Source organism: Crocuta crocuta, unplaced genomic scaffold, assembly GCF_008692635.1.
Source record: "Crocuta crocuta isolate KB4526 unplaced genomic scaffold, BGI_CrCroc_1.0 scaffold7, whole genome shotgun sequence".
Lineage (NCBI taxonomy): Eukaryota > Metazoa > Chordata > Mammalia > Carnivora > Hyaenidae > Crocuta > Crocuta crocuta.
In genome coordinates this window covers 5,837,919-5,863,180 of record NW_027531904.1, presented here as the reverse complement: position 1 = coordinate 5,863,180, position 25,262 = coordinate 5,837,919, and the positions used below count along the sequence as shown (strand labels likewise).

The 25,262-nt window shown below is 53.2% G+C and overlaps 1 protein-coding gene across 1 annotated transcript in view; it reads right to left on the bottom strand.

Moving 5' to 3' along the window:
* Positions 1 to 314: 314 nt before the first annotated feature.
* Positions 315 to 25,262, bottom strand: part of ABHD2 (abhydrolase domain containing 2, acylglycerol lipase) — a 113,852-nt gene continuing 88,904 nt past the window's right edge. The window contains exons 6-11 of the mRNA XM_077774393.1: positions 23,905 to 24,088; positions 15,702 to 15,794; positions 12,633 to 12,743; positions 10,523 to 10,592; positions 8,750 to 8,834; positions 315 to 6,144 (exon numbers count right to left, since the gene is read on the bottom strand). Coding sequence (XP_077630519.1) covers positions 5,948 to 6,144; positions 8,750 to 8,834; positions 10,523 to 10,592; positions 12,633 to 12,743; positions 15,702 to 15,794; positions 23,905 to 24,088 — 740 coding nt within the window. The 3' untranslated portion in view covers positions 315 to 5,947. The remainder of the gene's footprint in view (positions 6,145 to 8,749; positions 8,835 to 10,522; positions 10,593 to 12,632; positions 12,744 to 15,701; positions 15,795 to 23,904; positions 24,089 to 25,262) is intronic.

The window sequence follows — 25,262 nt, the reverse complement described above, 5'->3', positions numbered from 1 at the left end:
CATCCATCCATCCATTTACTTGAAATTTATTTACTTATTCTGAGAGAGAAAGAGGGAGAGAATGCATGCCCGTGCATGTGCATAAGCGGGGGAGGAGCAGAGGGAGGGAGAGAGAGAGAGAGAGAGAATTCCAAGCAGGCTCCATGTTGTCAGGGCAGAGCCCAACTCAGGGCTCAAACCCACAAACTGTGAGTTCATGACCTGAGCTGAGCTGAAGTCAAGAGTCAGACGCTTAACCGACTGAGCCATCCAGGCGCCCCAGGGAGAATCCTTTTAGACAGAAACTCTATTGCACAAAGGACACACAGCCGTGCTACATTTTTAGCCTTTTATTTTTTTTAAGTAAAGAAATTCCATTGAATCAAAGATAACAAAATTACAGTTTTCGTTTGTAATGATCTTCGTTTACCACCACACAGAATCAAAATAGAGCCCAGAAGAATATGAGAACATAAAATGATCAAGGACACCATTGTTTAGTATAATTTCTTAATAAAGGTAAATATCCTCATATTTAGAAAAAATTGCATTGCTAGTTGCAAATCTTAAACACCTCTGTGCTGGAAGATCCTGTATTTCCCCCCCAAAATCCAGCAGCACGGAGGCTGTCAGAACACAAACTCAAAAACGCATGATTTTCAGGGCAGCATTTTATGTTTCAGAAAATCAAATGAAACGAAATACAAATGAAACAGACACAAATCAGGAATGTGGAAGTGATGGTTCTCAAAAATCAATCTGGAAGCGGATCTGCCAACAGAAGAACGCGGCTGACCGAGTCCCACCGGAAAAAGGAGAGATGGCCCCGGCTCCCCATCCCGCCCCGCCCCCCACCCCTGGTGTTGCTAAGGCAGCTGCATTGGCAGAAGTCAAAAGCTCAGGTACAGTGGAGGTCTTCCTGAGGCAGTGGGGAGAGACCTGGATCGTCTGGAACTGGTGTGGAGAGGCGACAGGATTCTACATGGACTTGTGCTTTAGGAAAACTGAAGAGGCCACAACAAAACAAAACAAAAGCCAGACAAAACCTAAGTCCTACGCCCAGGAGGGACCAAGTCCCTGGGAACAGTCTGGGAGAGAAGAGGCTGGCGCAGGGACTGAGGCGGGGGGCGGGCAAGTACTCCCCTCAGTGACTGGGCTCCTCAACGTGGGTGGTCTCAAAGGAGAATGCTCATTGAGATGAAGGTTATTTCTGCTCTAAGCGGACAGTCCCCAACTTATGGCAATAGTAGATTTCTTGGCTAACGGGGACCAGAAGGGAGAGAAGGTAGGTTATAGCTTTTGTTACTAACTGACCGGAGTCAAGGTCAAAGACAGCCCACCGGTTAGAAATGGACTCCAGCTCGTTCACAGAGATACACGGCCCCTTTCCCCACATACGTGCCAGGAAAAACAGTTTGGGGTGGGCTGGGGGGGGCGGGGCTGACTCTTCCAGAAGGGGCAGCTGTCTACTGTCCGGGGACTGGGAATGGCCGAGTCCGGGGACTGGGACTGCTTTGAAGGCCCCTGGAGGAGGACGCCTGGGCCGTGGCATCTGGGCGTGGCGGCGGCAGCGAGGCAGGTGGAGGGAGCAGCTTTAGTTTCCACGAGCGGTCCAGCCCCCACTGCCAGCAGGGGCCGGTGCCCATCCCCTCAGCCTCGAGTGCAATCTGGCAAAAGCAATCCTAGTTTATGAAGAAGGGGGTCCTCCCTTCTGCTTAGATAACGGAGGGAGAGAAAACCCTTTCCCTCAACGGCTTGGCCTCCAAACGCCACAGACAGGCCACTTTTCATGGCTTCGCGAAGCATCCAAGTAGTCCCGAGTGGGTTTGAACAACAGAGCGAGGCCGGGAAGGAAGAGGGGCATCAGGGGATGAGAGTTGTGGCCAGTCGTGAACCATGCGTGCTGTCGAGGGGAGTGGGGGCGGGGGGCTAGCGTAACAAGGGGCGCACAGGCCGCACGAAGGGATCCTCCAGTTTTGCTGTGGCTTCGCTTCAAACTTCCACGGCAGGAGATTTTAAATCCCAGCGCGCCCTGTTATTAGACTAGCAGGGGACACTCTACCAGGCAAAGTAAGGCCTTCTGGGCACAGAGAGCAAGCCCAGGCGGTGGTGTGAGCGGGGCTGTGGCCAAACGCTTTTTAAGAACTCTCCTGTCCTGCCTTAAGGACGGAGCCCCGAGTTCTCCGGACTCCGCGTGACGTTGTGGGGGGCCTTGAGCTCTACGAATCGATGCCACAGGGAAAGAAAGGCCTCTCACATCTCAGGCATCTGCTTGCCTGGCAAAGAGCAACGAGAACACATGCATTGTTCCCCTGGAGCTGGCGAAAGGGACCTTGAGTCCCACGGTTACAAAGAGAGCTCTCATTCGGATGCCAGGCATACAGGCGCAGCTCCCCAGAAAGCGCAGCTTTAAGGAAGCCTGCAGTTTCAGAACGCAAGCCTGAGCGGGAAGGGTTCCTGCCCTGGGAAACGGGACTACGAATCTCAATGCTCTGCCCGAGTCGCATAGAAGGCTGGGGACATGTGCCTCATTCCAAAGGTCAGCACCCGCCCCATCACAAGACCACCCTCGGGACAGCAAGAATACGGAGATGCCAGCGGAGAGTCTGAAGCGACGCTGGTCAGAGACACGGGGCTGTGGGCAACATCAAGGTCTGCAGTGGCAAAGGCTTAGTGCAGAAGGCTCCCTCCGTCCGAGTCCCCCCACGATGAGCCTGGACACAGCCACTGCAGGGGGGATTCCTCTGGCAGATGGTGCGCACACAGGTCAAGGGTCCTAGAGGCGGTCAAGGTGAGGCAGCTGGGGCTCAGAGAGGCGAAGCGGTTGCCCACAATCCGGCCTGAATCAGAGACCATGAGGACAAGAACCCGGGTCTCTTGGACCCTGGTCCCCTACCACGAGGTCAAGAAATTTTGCCTCTTACGATATGTCACAGGGTCCCCTGCAAGCGTCAGGTGCTAAAGAGAGGTGAAGATACGGTGACAACAAACCACTTCCTGCTTCCTTTCCGCTCTGGGGTCACTGGTGCAAACCGGCGGCAGGGACGAAGAAGGGCTTTTCCTGAAGTCTGTTAAAGCCCCTGGTCACACGATGTACCAAGGAGACATGACAGCATTTTCCAGACAATCTTTTCAGATAATCTTAATTTGCCCGGGAACAGCTGCTCCCAAGTTGTCCTCTAACCCGTTAAGAGGCCAAGACGACCTCAGAAATGTGGGTGCGTCTCCTCCGTGGCGTTCCCCGTGTCATCCCTGCAATAGAGCTGGCTAGGTCTATGCAAGTTATATCTTTATTCTGATTTTAAGATATAATATTCAAATGCCGTTTGAACGTTCGGCCTTGTTTTAAGCCAACGAGACTGTCACAGCCAGGGGAGCACCCCCACTGCATCAGCAATGAATGGCTTCAGGGAGACAAGCACAGAAAGCTGGAGGAAGGAAAAAGCTGACCTACATATAAAATGCTGCTCCCTTGTTTATTAGGCAGGTTTGCATCTCTGTAAATTCAATGCCTCTGTGCTCTCATTCAGGGACGAACAAGAATTTTCCTGTAAGACCGCCGTGGTCACATTCTCATTTCCAGGCCCGAGAGCCCGAAGCCTGAACAAAGGGCTTCAGTTGATCTCATGTGAGCCAAAATGGAATGTGAGTGCCATTCAGAGTCACACACATAGAGAGATTTCAGCTGGGGTACGGCCCCCACGGTCCTCGGGGGGTAAATTCCGGTCGCGCGCGACCAAGGCCAGGGCCCAGCCCCTGCCTCAACTTCATGGGGCCCCAGTGACTTCTGAGCCCCCTCGCAGACCGGTGTCTCCTCTCTTCCCGAATGGAGCCGGTACATGGCCGCTGCTTTGTCAGAACAGGTCAAGAGACGCGACCTACGGCAAAGGCACCTCTTGCTTCCTGGGATGGTGACTCAGCCCCACTTAGTTATTGCTTCGTCTACCTAATTCCACAAAAGGTCTTGCTTGAGAAACGAAGGGAGTAGTGGGAAACAGGACCATGAATCTTGTAAGTTACAGCTGCGTTATCAGGTGGGGGGGGAAGCGACAGAGGGGAGGGGCCGGCTTCCAAATTGAGGGAGTAGAGGGTAAAGTGCCAGTCGGTGCTAAAAGAACATGAACGAGAAGTGCACTAGAAGAGTAACAGTTGGGGGGGAAAGTCACAATGATGAATCTGGGGTGTGTGAGAAATCACAGCGCAGCGTGGAGACCACAGAAATCTCCATCTCTTCAGACAGTGGCTGCTTTTGATGTTATTAATGAGGATGATCTGGTGATTGTCAGAAAACAACTTCAGGTTACAGACGTGACTGTCACGGCCACTTGGACCGATGCCCAGAAGACATCCACCTGCGACCCTGAGGGGCGTATCTAGGCTCCCTTTACCCCAGAAACATTCACACAGACCCACTGTTTATAATCCTATCTCTCCTGGAGCAAAGGAGATGAAGCAGGGACATTCAAAGCAAAACAAAACAAAACAAAACAAAACAAAACAGTATCCAGACAATTTCACTCTCGGTTCCATTTAGTTCCAGATAGCAACTGCCGATTTTTCAAAGTGCAGGGTTTTTAGATATTCAAGTACCACAGGACTGGAGGAAAGGAGTACTTGAAACCTCGAATAACGTTTTCATTTGAAGAGACACACTCTGGAAAGATCTCTCCAACAGACTATAAATACAGGCTATTAAATTAAATATCTGGTTTCAAAATAACAGCCCTTTTGGTTGGAAAGATCTTTCTCCAAACTCAGACCCAGCTTTTGAATTGTTTGGTATCAAAAGCCAGGAGTAGAAAGACTTGGGGTAAAAAAGTAAAATTATAATCGAATGTTGCAAAAAACCCAAAACACCTCTTTATAGGAAAATGAGGGACAGAACAAAAAAAAAAAAGGTGACTGACGACGTCCGTGGGAGGCCTCCCAGACCTCGGCGAGCTGAGTTTGTCATGCATCTTTAGAACCGGCAATGACCTCGGCAATCCACCTGGTCCAAGTCCCCTGCTTTACAGGTGAAGAAACTCAAGTTCAAGGGACTTTTCCAGGGTCATACAGCCAGTGAAAAGCAGAGTGCGGCGGAGCCTGAACTATACTCCCCGCCAGGCCCCCTTCTGAGACGTCACACTGTGATTACACAAGGCAGCTGGCATGGGACAGGCCCCTGGGAGCTAAGAGACACATCTACCTATAAATTTCCGTAAAATGAGCTACCGAGGCGTTTCTAAATTAAAGGCCCTGCGGAACAGTGTTCTCCAAATTTGCCTGGTGGTGAGGATCACCGGGGGCACTTGTCAAAAATTAAAATCTCCAGACCCCTTCCCAGACCCACCTGAGCGGCCTGTCCCAGGGGAGGGACCTGGGAGGCTGAATTTTTACCAAGTGCCCCAGGTAACTCTCATCACCGGCAAAAGCGTGGGAAGACTGTCCTAGAAGATCGTAAGGGAGACTCAAGGGAACTTTCTGGGCCACGTGGGAGGCTAGACTGAAATGCGGGAGGCTCAGGCGCCTGGGCTCCCAGGCCGACCTGCACAGTCGGCATTGGCTTGGGTTGGCGAGCGCTTTTCAGGGTCTACGTAAGGACACATACGACCACCGCGAAAGAGCATATACACCCTTCACGGCTCTCGGGGACAAGCCTTTCGATTGGCAATGCAAAACTGCTGTTCAGACACATTTTTAATAAGGAAACTAGATGGAATTGGCTTAAAAGCAATCAAATGCCGAGACCGGACGGGAGGGTGAGAATCCTGCCCCTAGTTGCCGTGGAGAAAACCAGTAACTAAGCACAAAAATAGCCTGGCGTTCCCAGGGACTGGCTGCCTGCTCCGGCACGGGTGCGCCTGGTGGCTGGTCCCCGCCGATGGTGTGAGGTGAGATCCAGATCACTGAGGGAGATGAAGGGGGGGGACCTGACACAGACGGTGACAGACGCGGGTGCCAGGAGTGCGCCAGAGTCCGGGAGGCCTCACTCCAGGTCGGCCTCCACCTGCTCCGTGTCAGAGCACTGTGACTTGTTTCGCTCCCACTGGCAGATGGCGTTGGCGTACTCCACCACCAGCTTATCCATCCACGTCAGGGGCTCGGGGAACAGCACGGAACCCTCAAAGAAGCCGAGGTGGCCCCCATGCAGAGGCAGCACAAACATGACGTTCTCCCGTTTCTCTGCGGGGGGGGGGGGGGGGGAGAGGCAGATGAGTGAGTCACGGTCTGGTGAGCTCCAGGGCAGGACGCGCCAAAGGGAGCCCGCCACGGTGGGCCCGGGCTTTGCCCACGGGTGAAGGTCACCGAGAGGATGTACTTGACTTGTCCTCACTCTGCCTCGTGCACCAGAGTGGGAGGGAGATGAGGTGGGCGGCCGAGGCTGTGGGATCTAGCAGGTACTGCTTTGGGGCAGAATGGACACTGGCTTAAGAAACACTTTGAAATTGGGGCACCTGGGTGGCTCAGTTGGTTAAGCGTCCTACTTTGGCTCAGGTCATGATCTCAAGGTTCGTGGGTTCGAGCCCTGCATCAGACTCTGTGCTGACAGCTCAGAGCCTGGAGCCTGTTTCAGATTCTGTATCTCCCTCTCTCTCTGACCCTCCCCTGCTCACGCTGCCTCTCTCTCTCTCTTTCTCTCTCTCTCTCTCTCGTTCTCAGAAATAAATAAAAAACATTAAAAAAAAAAAAGAAACACTTTGAAATCTAAAGGGATCTCAAACTCGGTTGTATGTTAGAATCACCTGGGGTGAGAGAGCGAGTGCACAAGTGCACTGATATCGTTAGAGCTCCCCAGGTGATTCAATTATATGGCCAGATGCTTCCCACGTGCCTCCAAATCACCCGGACGTCACCTTACAATGCACTCTAACATGCCAGGTGGAAAAGCTGACATTCGGCATTTCTAACGAGCTCCGGGGTGATGCCGAAGCTACCGGTGGGGGCCAGGCTTTGAGGGGGTTCACGGCATTGATGCTGTGATTTATTTCAGTGGAGTCAATGTTCTTTCATTACAGACGCTTCTCGTTTAAGACTAAAACAGAACTGGGACGCCTGGGTGGCTCAGTCAGTTAAGCGTCCGACTTCGGCTCAGGTCATGATTTCGGTTTGTGAGTTCCAGCCCCACGTCGGGCCCTGTGCTGACAGCTCGGAGCCTGGAGCTGCTTCAGATTCTGTGTCTCCCTCTCTCTCTGCACCTCCCCTGCTTGCACCCTGTTTCTGTCACTCAACAATAAATAAATGTTAAAAAAATGGAAGACTAAAACTGAACTCAAAGCTGCGGTTTGTGGTAAAGACGCTAAGCGGCCATGCCGAGCGCTGCCAGCCTGGAGCCTTCAGGACTCCCCGTGGTGGCTGGTCCCGCCTGGGCTTGGAGAGGCCATTACTGAAGATGGGGCAAAACGGGCAGCCATGTGTGGCCAGGACCAAAGAAAAACGTCTGTCTTCCCAGGGGACAGACGGACAGGGCCCGGCGGCTCCAGGCCTCTGAGGCCCCTCCTGGGGTGCACAGCTCTGGCTCTGAGGGCTCTTTTCCCGTGTGACTGCCCGCCCTTCTTCCTTTTCAGTTGTTGCTTCATAGATTCTGGGCGGCAGCCTTAGGGCTACGGGTGTTACCCTGGAATCAAGGGAGCGTCGAGCCGCTGAGTGGGTTGCTTCGCGCCGTGCCCGGAGCCTACTACGGGGTGAATGCAGCTTGAGGACTGGCGGCTTGGTCACCTGACACATCTGCATCACACATGCCACCCACTGCGAGCAGGGCCCTGAGCCCTGGCTGGGCACAGGGCTCCACTGCCGTACTATTTCCTCCTCTAGCCTGGGCTGATAGCGAGCCAGGCGTGCCCCCGCCCTGCTTAAATAGGATACTTATGAGAGAAACGTGACCACAGAGGGCTACAGACGGGGGGAATGGGTCCCAGGGAGTGAAACTGCAGTGCAGGGCGGCCTTGGGATTCCCAGGTGTTTCCTTTTGCTCTTGCACTCGCTTGTTCTCTCTCTCCCTCTCTCTCTCTCTCTCTCTCTCTCTCTCTCGGCCCCTTTCTGGCATGGGGTGAGACCGATCCGGCCTGAAACACAGCGACATTCCCATGAGCAATGTTCTTTGCTTTTTCAGTTGCTTATATTTTTATCCTCAAAGCAGATGGAGAAGCTGTCAGAAGAGGCGGCAGAGCTGGCTTTTTTGTTCTATTTTTCATGTCAGGTTTTTAAAAAAATTTTTTTTCAATGTTTATATATTTTTGAGAGAGACAGAACATGAGCAGGGGAGGGGCAGAGAGAGAGGGAGAGAGAGAGGGAGGGAGGGGGAGAAGGAGAGAGAGACAGAATCTGAAGCAGGCTCCAGGGTCTGAGCTGTCAGCACACAGCTGGATGTGGGGGTCGAACCCACGAACTGCAAGATCATGACCTGAGTTGGACGCTTAACCAGCTGAACCATCCAGGTGACCCTCATGTCATGTTTTAAGTTGAAATACCTCTTTAAATCAAACTCTCTGACTTAATGGAGCCATAACTCTGACGCGATAATTTCACAAACGCCGGGGACCACCCCCAACCCCTCTGGCCCATGGATATAAGTGATGGCTGTCTCTGACACCAGGACAGAACACGAGATGGCTCTGCCCAGGGCCCAGCACAGCCCAGCGCTATCAGGGCAGGCTGGACGAGAACCCTGCCATGGGATGTCCTTCCCCACAGAAGCTGACCCTCAAGAGGTGACAGCAGGGTGGAGGTGACAGAGTTTACGACGGCGACGTGCTGAATGGCCAAGGGAGCGGCAGGAAGGGACACTTACCCGAGAGAGACTTTGGAATGGTTAGGAGGCTTTCATGCACCAAGGGGTCATCAGCTGCGTTAACCAGCATGAGAGGCACATAAATCTGCGACAAGAAAATACAGCAGAAATAAACGATCGATTCCCTTGTTTAGATCCCCGCCCCCGAGTCAAGGCTCAAATTCAACTACTGGACAGGACTCTGAAGCAAAGGGCAGAGGCTCACTGGGATTAAGGCTGCCTGTGTTCCCTGGTGGCATGAATGGTCTCTGGCACGTGTGTGTGGGAGCCAAGCTCCCGGCGTCCTCTGGCCCCGTGTGCTCTGATGGAGCGAGGGTAGGTGTTCAATGGGGCTCAGTGGCAAAATCTTTTCAACGAGTCTCATGGTAATTCTGGTTAGCCCACCTTCTGGACAAGGGACCTTACAGAGGGTTCTGCATGTATGCATTCTGTTTATACTGTGCGGAGGACAAGTGGACTGTGCTCCCCTCCAGACAAGGGAGGTTTTCTAGAGAAGGTGAAAAACGAGAGTAGGCTGGTGAATATTGGGAAGCTTTTAGGGGGGTTGCCTTCAACATCCATTTTAGTAAAACAGCCTTTTTTAAAAAAAAATTTTTAACGTTTATTGATTTTTGAGAGACAGCGTGAACAGGGGAGGGGCAGAGAGAGAGGGAGACACAGAATCCAAAGCAGGCTCTAGGCTCTGAGCTGTCAGCACAGAGCCCGATGCGGGGCTCGAACCCACAAACCGCGAGATCATGACCTGAGCAGAAGTCGGCCGCTTAACCGACTGAGCTACCCAGGCGCCCCTAAAACAGCCTTTTTCCATTAAGGAGAGATGGGCTGACAGGGGCCCTCAGACGACCAGACAGCTGCACCCAGGCTGCACAGGACTGGCCGAGCTAACCTGGGGGTTTCGGACATCGGTCTAGACAGCTCAACTAGGTTCTGTAGTGGCCTCAGTGAAGGCGTCCAAAGCCGGGGGGGACGACGCTAAACTGGGAGGGGTGGCCGATATGACAGACAGACGGCAGAAGTGCATTCCCTGTTACCTGCTTCAGCTGGGTGAGTGGTGGGCCAGACCACCCGGGGGACCTTGACTGGGATAAATGGGAAGTCCTGTGTTTGAGTGAAAGGATTATTACACAAAGAACGAGAAGAGACTGGTTTGGTGGTGGTGCAGGTGAAGACACAGGATGCTGATGATCGGCCACAAACTTAGTTCAATCCACACAAAGCTTATGGCAGCTGCCAAAGGCTGCATTCATAGAAACCAGTCTACTGTGCCAACAGACCTCTTCCTCATCGCTCTGAATCAGAAGTACATCTCTTTTCCTCTGGGCTCGCCAGATCATGGCAGGAAGCTGGAGGTTAGTCCTCGCCACCACACCCACAAAATGCACAACGGCCAAAAAAAAAGAGAGTCCAGAACTGTGAGAAATCTACACGGATCTATGAGGGACCATGGCAGGAGCCAGGCAAGATTACACTGTCACATGAAGACTAAGAAAAAAAAAAAAAAGGGTGTTGCATTCATTTTAAGGGCTTTTACACGGACATGGGGGCAGACAGGTCCCGCTCTGGACTTAGGGGAAGCCCTGGGATTAATTTACAGAGGCTGCAGAGCGCCAGAGTTTGGTTCACAAACAAAGCCCAAGTCAGCAGCTACGAGGGGGTGGGGGGCGTCGAGCCCAAGGAAGGTGGGAGTGTGCTCGTTGCACGGGGCGTGGCGTTGGAGGAAAGTGACACTAATTCTGAGACGCTGCTACCTCTGAGTCAGTGGCTGTCACTCACCCTGTGCAGGTACCGCATGCAGCTCTCCTCCTCGTAATACTCCTTCAGGGAGTTATAGCCATGGAACTTCCTGGGAAGAAGACGACGAAGCAACACTGGTCACAGATCGGATGCAGAGTGGGTTTTGTTACTGCTCTGATCCCACGCTGACACGTCACATGGGCACCAGCGTTAAGGGTTAGGTGCTCCGGCTTTGGCATCTGGGTTCAAATCCTGACTCTGCCACTTATGGGCTCTGTGACCTCAGGCAAACGCTTTAGCCTCTCTGAGCTTCTCTGTAAAATGGAGCTAGAGACAGTTCCTTCCCTAATGGCACTGAGATTTATGGCATTAAATAAAATGCATGCCAGCACAGCAATTCAGTGTTGTCTACAGTATTTATTAGCAGATGTTACATCCTTTGATTTGGTATAAAACCAGATGTCATCGCAGACGCTAGGAAACTGACATTCAAAGGCATTTATGAGAACTTTGCTTTTCAACAAAATTCTTCCTGGCCAAGTAACCCAGACCCCTGTGAAGTGGAATGAAATATGAAATATGTATCAGGTAACGGGCATGAGACAGAGACTGAGTTACCAATTCCGTCCATCCACAGGGCAGTAGTCAGAAAGTGACATTTAACCACGCCTGTGACGTGCCGGCATGAAAGCCCTATAGGTTCTCTGTGCCCTGTGCTCTGCTCATCCTGGGGCTCTGATACCAACAGGCCGAGTCACCCCCAGGCCAGAAGACCTCTGGAAACCTCTTTCTGACGCACATTAGGGCTGCGGGTATCTGAACGGTGGTTCTGTTCTATTCTGACTGGTGTCTTTAAGGTATCGTGCGTCCCCTGAGGCTGTGGCTCTCTCCTCCGCTGCCAGGCCCCAAGGACACCTCTGCCTGGGAAGCCTCCAGAAAGTTCAGGCTGCACTGCCAGGGTCTACTCGACAGGGAGTGGCTGAGTGAGACATCACCTCTGGGACACCCGTCTGCACGAAATCAGTCCCTTTGTGGTCCGAGCGGGCCGGGAAAGCCTTCCAGGCCTGCAGTACTGCTGGCGATGAAAACTGCCATGATCCAACACCATTCAAAAGGAAGAGCTTTGGGGAGAGTTGAACACCATTCTCTCTGGGGCTTAAAATATTCAGACGATGAATGGGGAAATTGAAATGTTTGGATTCTTTGTCATTAGGACCACAGTAAATCGCATTTCCCATCTTAAGGGAGAGTGGGTAGGTAGAATCTTTTCTCAATTCTGAACATACCGGTGATTTTCTAGATTCTATTTCCTTTGTGTAACTGTTAACAGGCTTATTTCAAGGTTACTTGGTGTAAGAAAGTTACTAAAATCCGGTAAGGAAGATAAGTCCCCTCAGATCATTATCTGCCTATCTAGCGCATGCACGCTAGCTTGCTTTGGATCAAGCATGAAGGTATCAAATAGTCACTAAATAAAAAGGATGCTGTTTTCAAAGAGAACAGTGAGGTCAGAGATCAACGTTGCGTTTTCCAGCTAAGGCTAAGCTCAGCCGGAAACTATGGGTGCTCGGAAAGAGGACACAGTCAGGGTCTCAGCCTCAGGCGCAGGTGCCTGAAGGGGGCAGGGAAGGAAAAAGGAATAAAGTGGGCGGGGTTTGTGTATTACACTCAGGAGAGACTTCACTGCCCCAAAGAAAGAGGCTTTGGTTTCAAGCACAGCCCTCTTCGACTATTTCTTTTTTGTTTTGCTTTTGGTAGAGACCTAGATAAGCACAAGAAATATTTCCTTTTCCTGCAAAAGCAAATTACGTGGCACCTGATCCCTGCCCCAGGGTCAGAGCACGCACGGCAGGTGGCGTAAGGGCTGTGTACACCTAGGGTGTGCACACCCCCACTCCCTGGTTTTCAAGCTCAGTTATGCCGCACAAGAATGCAGAGTGAGTGGTGAGATCCTCTTCTTGTTTTCTAAGAGCTACTAGAACTTTGGATTTTTCTGTGCCATCTTCAGTTTTTATGAAACACTAGACATTTATTCAAAGGGGAAAAAAAGTCCTTAACTCTGAAGTGGGCAGAGGAAAGCCCTGGAGCTGTGCAGTGCTGGCCTGCAGCCCCCCGCCTGGCGCCCTGGGCCCCCCACGCGTGGACACACCTCATCACGTTGTCGTCAATCTGCATCAGGGATGTGGCTGTGTAGAGGCGGCTCAGGTCCGTGTCCTCCAGGCTCTGGGGTTTCCTAACATGGTCTCCGAAAAGAGCTTGCCTAGAATGAGACACAACGGCAAACAGAACAAAAAGTAGATGATGAACCAAATCATTGTGTCGTACACTTGAAACACCTTACAATTTTATTTTTCAGCTTAATAAAGCTGAAAAAACATTTAAAGGGCAGATGATAACCGAGATCAGAGCCTGCTTCCCGGCCCAGGGGGGAAGCCAAGAGAGAGTCTCTGACGAGGGATATGGGAAAGTCAGAGAGATCCGGTCAGCCCTCAGAGTGTCCCAGAGGCTGAGCTCGCAATGTTGACTTTTGAGTTAACTGCAGGAAAATGATTGTCGAGGTCTTATTTTCCTTTTCAGGGGCAGCTAGACAAACTAAAGATGGGGTCTGAGCCCAGGTGAGTGTCACCCTTGAACAAAGCGGGGGTAGGGGCCCCAGATTCCAGCGCAGTCAGAAATCTACATAGAACTTCTGACTCCCTGGAAACTTAACTATTAATAGCTTACTGTTGATCCGACACCTTGCCAAGAGCATAGATAACACACAAAATAACACATATTTCGTATGTTACATGTATTATATACTGTATTCCTACAATACTGTAAGCTAGGGAAAAGAAATACTAAAATCATAAGGAAGAGGAAACACATTTACAATACTGGACTAAAAAAAAATCCACAAGGAACACCTGGGTGGCTCAGTCGATTGAGCATCGAACTTCATCTCAGGTCATGATCTCATGGTTCGTGAGTTCAAGCCCCACATGGGGCTTGCTGCCATCAGTGCTGCCCTCCCTTGCTTGCACTCTCTCATAAATAAATATTTTTAAAAAATAAATTAAAAGTCCACATATAGGTGGACCTGTGCAATTAACACCCAAATTGTTCAAGGGTCAACTGTTACCACAAATCCTTCACGGCGGGGAGGGGTGTCTTTGCAAGGGCTCTATGGTGAGTGGTGGGTGGTCAGCCAAACAGTGTGTGTGTGGGGGGGTTATCTTTACACTGTGACATCACCCGTTCCTCTTTAGGAGATGTTTCAGTCACTTAACAAGGAAGACACTGCCCAACCCATTTAGCATTTAGCATGGGGGCAAATCAATGGCTCTCCAACACGTTAGCTAAAAAGCTTACGTAAATGCTTAGAATAATCATGTCTGTTAGGAACAAGATTCATCTTGAGAGGATGATAATAAAGGGAGAGATCAAAACATGCACACTTAGACCTTCAGCTCCTCCACAGTCTCCGGCACCCAGCGCAAGGAGGGCTGAGTCTGTGGTCTGGCCCTCCAGTGAGGAAGGTCATGATGGTTTTGGTGTCTTCTCGCCACCCCTCTCAAAGAGGAACACATTTCTTTAACGCTTTTTCCCCCAAAAAGATTATGAGGAAGACTGTATACCTGCAGTTTAGAATTCACAACTTATTATTATTTAACGTTTATTTTTTTGGAAGACAGAGAGAGGGCATAAGTTGGGGAGAGAGAGAGAGGGAGACACAGAATCCAAAGCAGGCTCCAGGCTCTGAGTTGTCAGCACAGAGCCCGACATGGGGCTTGAGCCCACAAACTGTGAGATCATGACCTGAGTCGAAGTTGGACGCTTAACCTACTGAGCCACCCAGGCGCCCCTAGAACTCACAATTTAAAGGGCCCCTAAAATTTCTAAACGTTTGGCTTCCTGTAGTAAATTTTTAAAAACATAAGTTCACCTAGAGGATAAAGGGCTCTCAGTTTCTTAAGAACCACATGAGGGACCTTCTGGACTAATTAATTAGTGGCAAGACTGGGTCCTGTGGCCAAACGAACGTTTCATGGGAAGAGTCCCTTCCTAATCCAGAGGTGTGGGAAGGCAGACAGAGGACCTGCGTTTGGGTGTCAGAGGCTTGGCTTTGCCCCTTCTGGAATGTCAGCAAATTCCCAGGCCCACCTGAACCTCAGCTGAACTACAGCTGACTCACAGCTGAGACTCAGACATCAGGAGCCAAGTGAAAACAGTTGACATCCAGTCAGCCCACGGGACAGAGGTCTCCTTCTGTACCTCCACGCACCCATCACAAGGGCCAGCGGCTGGGCAGCCTGAGGGGCCTGGGAGCACCAGCCTTGCCGGGGCCCCATGTGGACCCCACCCACAGGGAGCCCGATTTGGGGGGCTTGGCTGGGTCGGGCAGTACCGTACTTTCTTTCACCCCTGACATCAGTGAATCAGTCGGATCACCGTTCCCGGGATGGCATCAAAACCCCTCTAAAATTGTTCCGTTTGAGTGCCTGTGATGTGCCAGGCTCTGGGGGGGATCAAAAGCAGCCCAGGCCATCTGGCGCTTTACAGCTTAGTTCAAGACACAGGATTCACATGGGGAAGCAACTGAAAAACAACTCAGGGCTGAAGGAGTTGGCTTCACAGAGAAGAACTGAGATGGACGTATAGGATGGGCAGACGTGACGGGAAGGACATTCTGGGTGAGGCCCTGGTGGTGTGGGCGAGGCCAGCGGCCGGGAGCCTCCCAGTGGCCCTGTCCAGCTGGAGGGAAGGCAGGTGCAGGGGAGGGGGGTGTGGGTATGAACACTCACGACCACACAGCCGGCTGGCACACTTCCTGACCTCTCCCGCATGCAGGGCACTGCTCTGAGCGTGGTCAGCGGCTGCCCTGTGAGCAGGGGCACGACCAGCATGGGGGCCACGCGGAGGCGGCACAAGAGCAGCCTAAGGAGAGAGGGCCCCAGACCACGACAGGCCCCCCCTCCAGGATCGCTCTGATGGGGACAGAATGGTGTCGAATGGCTCCTCGTCTTGGGGGCGTGGGGAATCCTGAAGGCGGAAAGCGAGTTGGCGGAGGTGGTAGCTCGGGACCAGGTGGCTCCTAAGCAAGTCCCACAGCAGTCGGCAGAGAGCCCGCAGCAGCCCTGCCGTCATTTTCCTGGAGAAACACGAGTTCCAGCTTCTCTGACTCGGAAGTAAGCTCAGAAAGGGACAGTTTCCCCAGAAGGAACGGAAGGCGACGCACCTGTGTGAGAGGATGATCTTCTTCATGTTGTCGGCCATGAGGAAGTTGTAGAAGCGCCGGCACTGGTCCCACTGCATGAAGGTCTCCTGGGCCCTGGAAGAGCCGCGGGGGTAGTGAGAGACTGCGCCCTGGAGGGACTCGCTGCGGGGACGCGCTGCAGGACGCGCTGCGGAGACGCGCTAAGGGGACCTGCTATGGGGACTCGCTGCAGGGACGCGCTGCGGAGACCTACGGGGACGCGCTACAGGGACCTGCTATGGGGACGCGCTGCAGGGACCCGCTACGGGGGCGCGCTGCGGGGACGCGCTCCACAGACGCGCTACAGGGACGCGCTGCAGGGACCCGCTGCGGGGACGCGCTACGGGGACACACTACGGGGACACGCTGCAGGGACGCGCTGCAGGGACACGCTGCAGGGACGCGCTGCAGGGACGCGCTACGGGGACGCGCTACGGTGACACACTAGGGGGACGCGCTGCAGGGACCCGCTACGGGGACGCGCTGCAGGGACGCGCTGCGGGGACCCGCTACGGGGACGCGCTGCGGGGACGCGCTACAGGGACGCGCTGCAGCGACGCGCTATAGGACGCCCTGGAGGGACGCGCTGGTACCCAGAGAAGGGGCTCACGGCACCTGCCCCTGGAGGAGGCGGCACTGGCTCCCGCCCCAGGACCCGGGTCTTCGCGGGGTGGACTCGAGCTCTCGGGAACTGCACAGCCGCGGTGCTGAACGCGAGGCCCCAGCGACAAAGCTGTCTGGGGGCACAGTCCCGACACCCTCTGGCAGCGCAGGGGCCTTGCCTTCGTCACAGACCCGGCCAGCAATGGCCTGTGAACACCTCTAGTCGGCCTCCTACCTCGCAAGACGGTTTCTCGGGCTGAGTGAAGGGGTGGAAGGGGAGGGTGGGTGTGGAGAGGCAGTGCGGGGGCCGGGGTGGGGGACACCTCAGAGAACTTTGGCTGCTGTCTGAGAGGCAACGGGAAATCCTACAATGTGGGCTTTCTCTTCACTAGCCTAGGAACGGTTAAGGGGCCAGGAAATGGAAGAAGAGAGGCAATCCGCCCTCTCTGGGCTCCGCTGTGGGGCTGGGTCTGAAGTCTGTTTGCCCCTCGAGCTACTGCGCGCAGCCAGCAGGACTGGGTCTGCCTGACGTCTGACATGAGGGTCACCACCTGAGCCCCTGGCGGTAACGGGCAGGTGGTGTTATCCGCACTCTAGATTAGGAGACCGCCACACACTCAGAAGGGTCAACAGAAGGTGCACCTGCTCGGCACAGTTCCTTGGCCACAGGAAGGGCAAGCAAACACCAACGTGCCAATTCCCGCTGCCTGGCACGCCCCCTCCCCGCTCCGTGCCCTCGTCCCTGGGTGTGACCCCAAGCCCCATGGAGTCCGTGCTGACCCCCACCTTGCAGACATCTGAGTCTGAGGGCTGCTTCCACCTTGGGGGGGAACCGGGTGTCACCATTCCCACATGGGGTCCATCGGTTTCCTATCCCAGATGGCCTAAGAGGGGACCGGGTGGTTCATAGGTAATTTCTGCAATGCAAGGAGTTTATAAAAGTTATTTCCCCAAGGCTGCCACCCTTCAACTTTGGAACGGCAAACATCTCCCATAATACTATGGTTAAAAAAGAAGAGGTAGTGGGAAGTTAAAAGTGAGAGGGTTTGTGGCTTTAATGGTCTGTGACATGCTCATAAAACGTGGGGTAAAGCTGGAAGGGAAAGCTACTGCTACCTTCAGAGGTCCAAAGGCCATTCTATAAATGTACGAGGCGGGGGGGCTCCCCCAAAGCTGCAGAAACAGAAAGGATGGGCCAAGTCACCGTGGGTGGGACCCAGACTAAGGCAGGCACCTTCCCCGTGGTCTGAGGGAGGAGGGAGGGGGGAAGAGGTTCAGTTCATGATCATGCTACTGTGGTTATGTAAGGAAAAGTCCTTAGAGTCTTTCAGTGCAAACTAGTAAAGTATCTTCAGATGAAATGATATGATGCCTGGGATTTGCTTTAAAACAACCCAGTTTCCGGGGGAGTGGGGTGTGCCTGAGGGGTTGGGACAACAGAATGCCCAGAAGCTAGGCATCACTTAGGTGGGTGATGGGCACCTGGGGATCCAATGTCCTACTCTTTTTATATGTGCCTAATATTTGCCATAATAATGAAAGAGGAAGAAGAAATAGAAAGAAAATAGAAAATCATTTTCGATTATGAGCTACTGAAAATTACTTGCCCTGCTGTGGAGTTCAAAATTCAAAGAGATACAGAGAAAAGTCAAAGTTGGTCTTAGCTGAGTAACTGTGAGCCTCAACAGTCATTTTCAGGGATGGCAAAGAGACTGGCGGGTTACGTGGAACCGTAATGCAGCTCCCATCGTGGCTGGACTCCCATTTTGTTGCCCTGTTTCTGCGGCGAGAGGAGGCAGGAACAGGCTGGTGCGGCAGATGGGCCTGGGGCCTTGGGGAGGGGAGTGGGATCAAGGTCTCACAAGGAAGCCGTCCAGGTCACCCGGCTGGTGAGAGCCAGAGCCGGGACCTGAATATGGCCCATCCGAACCCACCACCTAGTTCACCAGGCTCTGCAAGACCCACTTCACCTCGCCAAGCTTCATCTGACAAAGCAGGGGGCTGAATGAGAGCATCCATTTCACACCGATGGCTCTATGGCTGAGGTATCTCGACAGCTGTATCACAGGCCTGACAGAGGCCACCCTGGGGGACCTTCGTGGTGTCTCACTGCTTCTGTTCATGGTGGATGTGGCGAGTGGAGAGCTGGCTGCTGATGGTGGTTGGGGTCTGGATTCTGGCCCCGGCTGAGGAGACCTGGGGGGTGGGTGGGCTCCTGAGAAAGAGGCAGCACGTGTCTCCTAAGGACGGGACAGACATCTGCCTGGAAACCGCGGCGAATCAATCAGGAGGGAGAGAACACTGTGCTGAAACCCCGACAACATGGCGCACTGACTGCCAGCAAGTGGGAAAGGAGAGGGAAGGAGAGACCGTTACGGTCTCGGGTAGCAACGGGGGTAGGACACACACATGGTGAACGAAACTCAGAGGAGAGCGAGCAAGATCTCCCAGGCGTCAGCAGGACTTGCTAACATGGCACCAGCACTGGAAGGACCCTGTGGAGGACCCTGGGGGTCTAGGAGGGAAACTTCCAGCAAGAGAAGCGGAAAAGTGCTCTCTGGCAAGGAAACACATTCCTGTGTTGAGCCCAAGGTCCAAGGTGGAAGAACATGAACAGAACATTTGGGTGAGATCTGGAAGATGCTGTTTAAAGCAAGCCACAAATTGGGCACCAAAGAAAGGGGACTTTGGCTCTTTGGACAGTGAATGAATCCCTTGACATGGCCAAACAGCAGAGCCTCTGTCTTCTTCTTCTTCTTCCTTTAAATATTTATTTTTAAGAGAGAGAGAGAGAGAGAGAGAGAGAGAGAGAGACAGAGAGAGACAGAGAATCTCAAGCAGGTTGCACGCTGTCAGTGCAATGCAGCCCTGATGCAGGGCTTGAACCCATGAACCAAAGATCATGACCTGAGCTGAAATCAAGAGCTGGGCACTCAACGCACTGAGCCACCCAGGCGCCCCTCCTCACTACTTTTAAAGTTTTTGTATTTATCTGGGGAGAGAGAGAGAGAGTGGGGGAGAGGCAGGGAGGGAGGGAGGGAGAGAATCCCAAGCAGGCTCCACACTGTCCGCACAGAGCCTGATGTATCCTCACTACTTTCAACAGACACATTCTTTCACGTTACACGTTTTCTTGATTTCTAAACACAAAACCTTCCTTGTTTTCCACTGTGACTTGTGGATAGTGGTTTATGCCTGTCTCTCTTGCTGGACAGGCGCCAGTTATCTCTAGCTTGGCCCCTACGAGAGAGTCGTACTGAAACAAGACGAAGACCAGCCCTGAACAGCGTGGCCTCTGGGAGGGAGGACGGTGGAGGCTCTGGACCCCAGAGACCCCGGCAAGAGGGCTCCTGGCTGGCAGCTGGTTCAGGGGAAGAGCTGACCTGCAGAGAGGGCATCGCCTCCAGCTAGTTCAGCTTGAGAGTGGGAGCGAAAGAAAACCATGTCTGTAATCCTTCATTCCAGCCAGCGGGGCTTTGGCGCGGGATGGGGCATGGAGCTCAGACAAGGGTATGGACGGCCACCCACCAATCCCCCCTCTGCCTGGGATATTTCCCCTTAGGATGTCCTTCTGTAGGAATGGGATTACTAAGTGAAAAGGCCTGACACCCTCATCTTTCTTAGAGGAAAGAATGACCAATAAAGAATAAACAAATGTCCCTAAGACGCCAAGGGCAAGCTTGGTCCGCTTCACACCCCAGCGGTGGAAAAGCCAAGCATTCTTCTAGGTCGGAGTTCTGCCCACAGAGTTTTGTCTACACTTGGCAGATTTTCCCCGTTTGCTTGGCTCTGGTACAAAATTACTGACTGTTAAAACTGGTGTATAGTTCCTGCCGTATAAACACAGATCTGACGAAGGGACACGTCTATAGAGGGACTTGATGGATGATGGCCCTTGCTTTTGTCACAAACGGAGCCACAGGCTGGAATCTGCTCATTGAGAGCACACGAGAGACTATACACACCATTGGCTGAAGAGCGGCACCCGGTCTTCTCCGCGGCCGGGAAGCCTGCTAAAAACACGGAGCGGCGGCGCTCAGAGGCTCCCTCAGCCAGGAGCCTGATGACACTTACGGAGATCTGGGAACTTGTCTATTGTCCCTTAAGGGGCCCCTGCCCTTGCCTAGGCACTGTGCCTACCTTCACCTCACCTACCCTCACCTCCTTCCAAAACCCCTCCCCATGGGCCTCCCCACTTGACCGGAGACTTCCTCGGCACCCAGATGCCTAGTGTGGAATCTTCTAGTGACACGTCTTTGTTGGTTTGCTGCTTTGGAAACATCCTTCTCTCGTCGTGAACTGCTGGGAGGTCCTCAGACTCAGGCTCTCTCGACCTCTAACTGCACGGACACGCTTGGATTTTAATCACATGATTATTGGCAGATTCCGCAATGCAAGACTGTTAAGGGCTCCCTCAGGAATGAAGACTTGATTTGACCTAAAACTGGTCCAAAGAAAAGCGTGCCTTCCCTTTTCTTTATGCTCCACGGGGCAGGGAATTGTCCTGCCTTGTTCATGGCCGTGTCCCTGTTACCTAGAAGGGTGTCCTAGCTGAATGAACCCAATGGATCAAGGGATGAATCGATCTGCACGTAACCTTCTGGCACTGCTAGTCTCCCTCTCACACTCCTGGCCGGTCACCACTCACTGCATGAATTTAGAATCAAGAGTCTTCACAGGAAAGTTTCAAATGGTTAATTCAACCAGAGTCACACTGAGTCTGACCACACACGTTTCCAGGATTGGCTGGCAGCTGTTTGTGCTGAAGGAACTATGTTAAGTCTGCTAGGTAGCGGGCGATTTCGGGGTCTTGTGCTCTCCTTCCGGGTGGTTCCGCGCATCATCCGTGAGCTTCTCTAGCAGCAGCTAGGCTCTGCTAACTACGCCAAGCGGGCATGGCTGCTGGGCCTTGGGTGGGCTCTGGCTACAGGGGTGGTGTGCTACTGGGGTGAGAAGCCAGCGGGGGCGGGGGGGGGGGCGTCACTGACAAGCGGTTCTCCAGACTCAACTAGGGGAGATTTACCAGCAGCATAGACTCCCGTGTGGCCCCTGCAGAGGCAGACGAGCCCTCCCTGCTCCACCTCGGCGTAAAGGAAACATGGCTGCCTTCGTCCCAGTGCTGAAAAGGCTCATCGCCCTCAAGCCTTGGCAGGAAAAAAAGGGGACAGTGGTTTAAAGGAAGGCACAGTCCTTTGGGGGAGAAGATCTCCTTACAATGTGGAGGGCACCCGAGGCCTGGGCAGCGCCCGCACACACAGGGCGATGGTGTCTCCCTGACCTGCCACCACTTCGAGTGTGTGGGCAGGGCCAGAGGATGGCGGCCCCCGCGTGGGTTGTCTGTGCTCCAGGGTAGAGTTACCTCTTTCTCTCCTTATTGTACGAGATTGATGTGATAATGAGTAAGTATGAAGATCTCTGAGGTCTCAAAGGAAGGTGGCGTAGACTGTCTGCAAAATGGACGGCACCTCGGCACCTCGCAGAGCCTAAACTTAGCAGATTTTGTTAAGTTCCTTTCGCTTTAGCAAACTCCTTAGGTCACCAAAGGCGTGGCTCATATGCTCTTGCCAACAGCAGATGGCGCTACTGCAGCAAAATGAATAGAAGCTGATGCCCCTGAAGATGTGTGTCTTGGGGGGGAAAAAAAGGAAACAAACTTGCCCTACACGGTCCCACTTATCAAATGCTGTCCACGCTCGCAGCACTGGTGTAGGAAGGGGCTCTGGTGATTCCAATCTTACAGGGGATAGAAGGCTTGCTGAAAACTGGGCCCTTTGTCAGGCGAGAGCAGGCAGGGTCTTCATGCCAGGACCTGCTCCCTGGAATGTTCTGGTAGGGACCATGCCATCCCAGCGACTGGGCAGGGTGGGACTCTGGTTAACTCCCGTTAACGGCCATGAATTGGGAACTGGGCATTTCTAGCCAAGATAAAAGGGTGTGTCCTTCAGCGGGCTCTCCAGAGCACAAAGAGTAGTGAATAGGAGAATTCCCAGTAAGGGGCCTAGCTTGGCCTTTGACACTAGAGCTGGAGGGGCCTCAGGTCCCCAGGCCCAATGGCCGCCAAGTATCAGAAGTCACTCGTGGAATGTGTGCAAATGCAGATTCCTTGGCCTCACGCCCCAGATTCCAGAGCCTAAGTCTCCAGGGCTGGGGCCCAAGAAACCGGATTTATTTCTAACATGGTCCGCCAAGGGATTCTGACTGCAGTGAAGCCGGCACCACTTCACCAGACTGCTCTTTGTGACCCACTGGCCGCACCTTCTGTCTCACAGTGAATGATGGTCATTACCAGTCACTGACGGACTCTGCACGTCTGCCCTGCACATGTGTGCGCTCCCTCGACACTCACAGCGTCATTACGAGGCGGGTACTATTTATTATTATTGTCTCCCCATCGTGCAGGCGAGGAAAGCTGGAACCCAGGCCTCGGGCCTAGAACTCAGGAAGGGGGTCCCTCAGGGATGTTTTTTCAAGTCTTCTTTTGGGCCCATTTAAATCTTCCCTTATTGGCCAGCTTTACGCTTCACGGGCGGAAGCTGAATTCGGGGCTTGCATTTGCCCTTTGGATGTGCTGGCTTCAAATTCCAGTTAATACCTATTTTTGGAGATAACAGACACCCTCTCCCCATCAGCAAATGCTGAAACAGGTTTAAACTGCAGTGCGAGAGATACAGGGGAGGCAAGAAGGAAGGAATCGTTTCTTAACTCTAAGGACTGGCTGGCCTTACGTTGGATCAATGAGGGAGATTTTTTTCACTTTCTTGTGCGATACTGTATTTCTTCAAGAGACCTTTAGTAAATCGGTCAGACCCACGTGTAATACAAAAGCCATTACCGTGAAGAGTGAGTACTGGAAAAGTGTGAACGCGTTTGAAGAGTCTGGAGGGGGGGGGAAGAATGAATGAGGGTGTGTGCGCGTGCGCACATGTGTGGTGACTCTCGAGAGATCTGGGGCAACAATGATGTCGAGGGGGAGTGAGAGCAGAGGATAAAGCCCTTCTAGGACCCCCTCCTGCGCAGGGTTCCGTAGGCAGGAGACTAAGGGGTCAGATAAACCTTTCTCTAGAGGGTCGTCTTCCTCGTGGTATGTCCAGGATGTTGCACGCAGTCTAATATTTGAAGGTGAGGGCACAGGTTCAACGGTTTCTACACACCCCTTCCCCATGCCTCCTGAGACCCAACTCCTATGTGGGCAGGAGGGGTCTGGGGTCGTCAGGCCCAGCACCCAGATCCTGGGTTGCCAATCTCGTGTGTTCTTTCGTAAACCCACTGTTCTTAGTAAATTCCTGGAGCATGAGCAGATACAATCAGCTCACGGAGACCCCGCAGGGGAACCGGACCTTATTCAGTTACAGCTCTGACCCCCCAATACAGCCACGGATCGGGTTAAGGGGCCTGGTAAGACAACATCCATGTACGACGCGGAAGCAAACCGAGGGGCCTCCAAGCCCCAGACACCTCCGCACTTCCTCTGGTTTTCCCAGACCAGCACTGGAGCACCGACTGGGGCACCTCGACTGGCAGGGCGCAAACGGAAGGCCCCGGTGGAAGAGAGAGGTGGGCGCGAGTGGTGGCCGCCACTCACCTCAGCGCGCTGTAGCCCTGGCACACGCTGACGCAGCACAGGACCTTCTCTTGGTTCGCCTGAGTCTCCCCCAGGTACTTGCACACGATGTTCCCGCCCAGGCTAAAGCCCACGACGACCAGCTGGGTCTGGGGGTAGGTCTTCTTGATGTAGTTCACCATGGCTCCAAATTCCCAGGTGCAGCCTAAGGGCAGAGAGGTAAGGCCACTCCGTCATTTTGGGCGCAACGAAGACTGGAGAAAACGTGTTACTAAATAGTAAGAGAGAGGGGTGTGTCTGTGTGTGTGGAGAGAGGTAAGGGGAGGGAGAGGGAGAGAGAGAGGGAGGGAGAGGAAGACAGATATACAGACAGACAATTCTCTTGGGCTACCTGGAGAGAAGTTTCCAGATGCTCCTCTGTAGAGGAGGAGACATGGCCTTAGTAGTGCCTGTACGAGAGGTACCATGTATCAAACAGGTGTGCAATGCTCTTTGAAGGTGGGCTGTGGAAAAACCTTCCAGATGCACACGGAAATCAAAACAGATATTCGTGGGACACCTGGGCGGCTCAGTCGGTTGAGCGTCTGACTCTTGATTTCGGCTCAGGTCTGGATCCCAGGGCCGCAGGGCCAAGCCCAGGGTCAGGGTCCATGCTCAGCGTGGAGCCTGCTTAAGATTCTCTCTCCCTCTCCCTCTGCCCCTCCACCACTCGCACGCTCTCTCTATCAAAAATAGAAACAAATAATGAGTAAATAAATAAACACATAAATAAAGCTGATGTTCAGGGTGTGCGTGAGCACGCTTGTCCGCACACAAAAGCAGGAGCAAAACCCTTCGGGATTAGCTTCTCAGGCTCCAAAACAGGATTCTATCCCCAAGTGTACAATGACTCATGTTGTTCAGAAAAGTACCAAGTGGATGTTATTACAGGATCTCCTTGTCAGCGTGGGGGAAGGAAGGAAAGACAAACTTCAGCCCCGAGGGATGGCCAGGAAGTCCTACTGGATTAGAATAAAATGTTTTTGGTGACGTGAGGACAGAGTGCCAAGGGACGCAGACGCGCTCAGAAGGGCACGGAGATCTCTGCACGGAGAGGGCCTTGTCTGCCCGGGAGGGACGGTCTCAGGTGGCCCCAGGGGGAAGCCCGCGAAGCCGTGTGCAGCAGCTTTGCTAAGAGGAGGAGGTTAGTGCCAGATGCGGGTGAAGGGGTTTGTCACATCCTTCCAAGACCCAGCCCCAGGCTCTTCAGGGACCCGACTTAAAGTAAAACCTAACAGGGAGAGTGAGGGCTGTTGGCAAGATGCGTGCACACGACACACCGGCGTGACAAGACCCACGGGGCGCCTGGGGGGCTCCGTCGCTTAAACGTCCGACTTTTT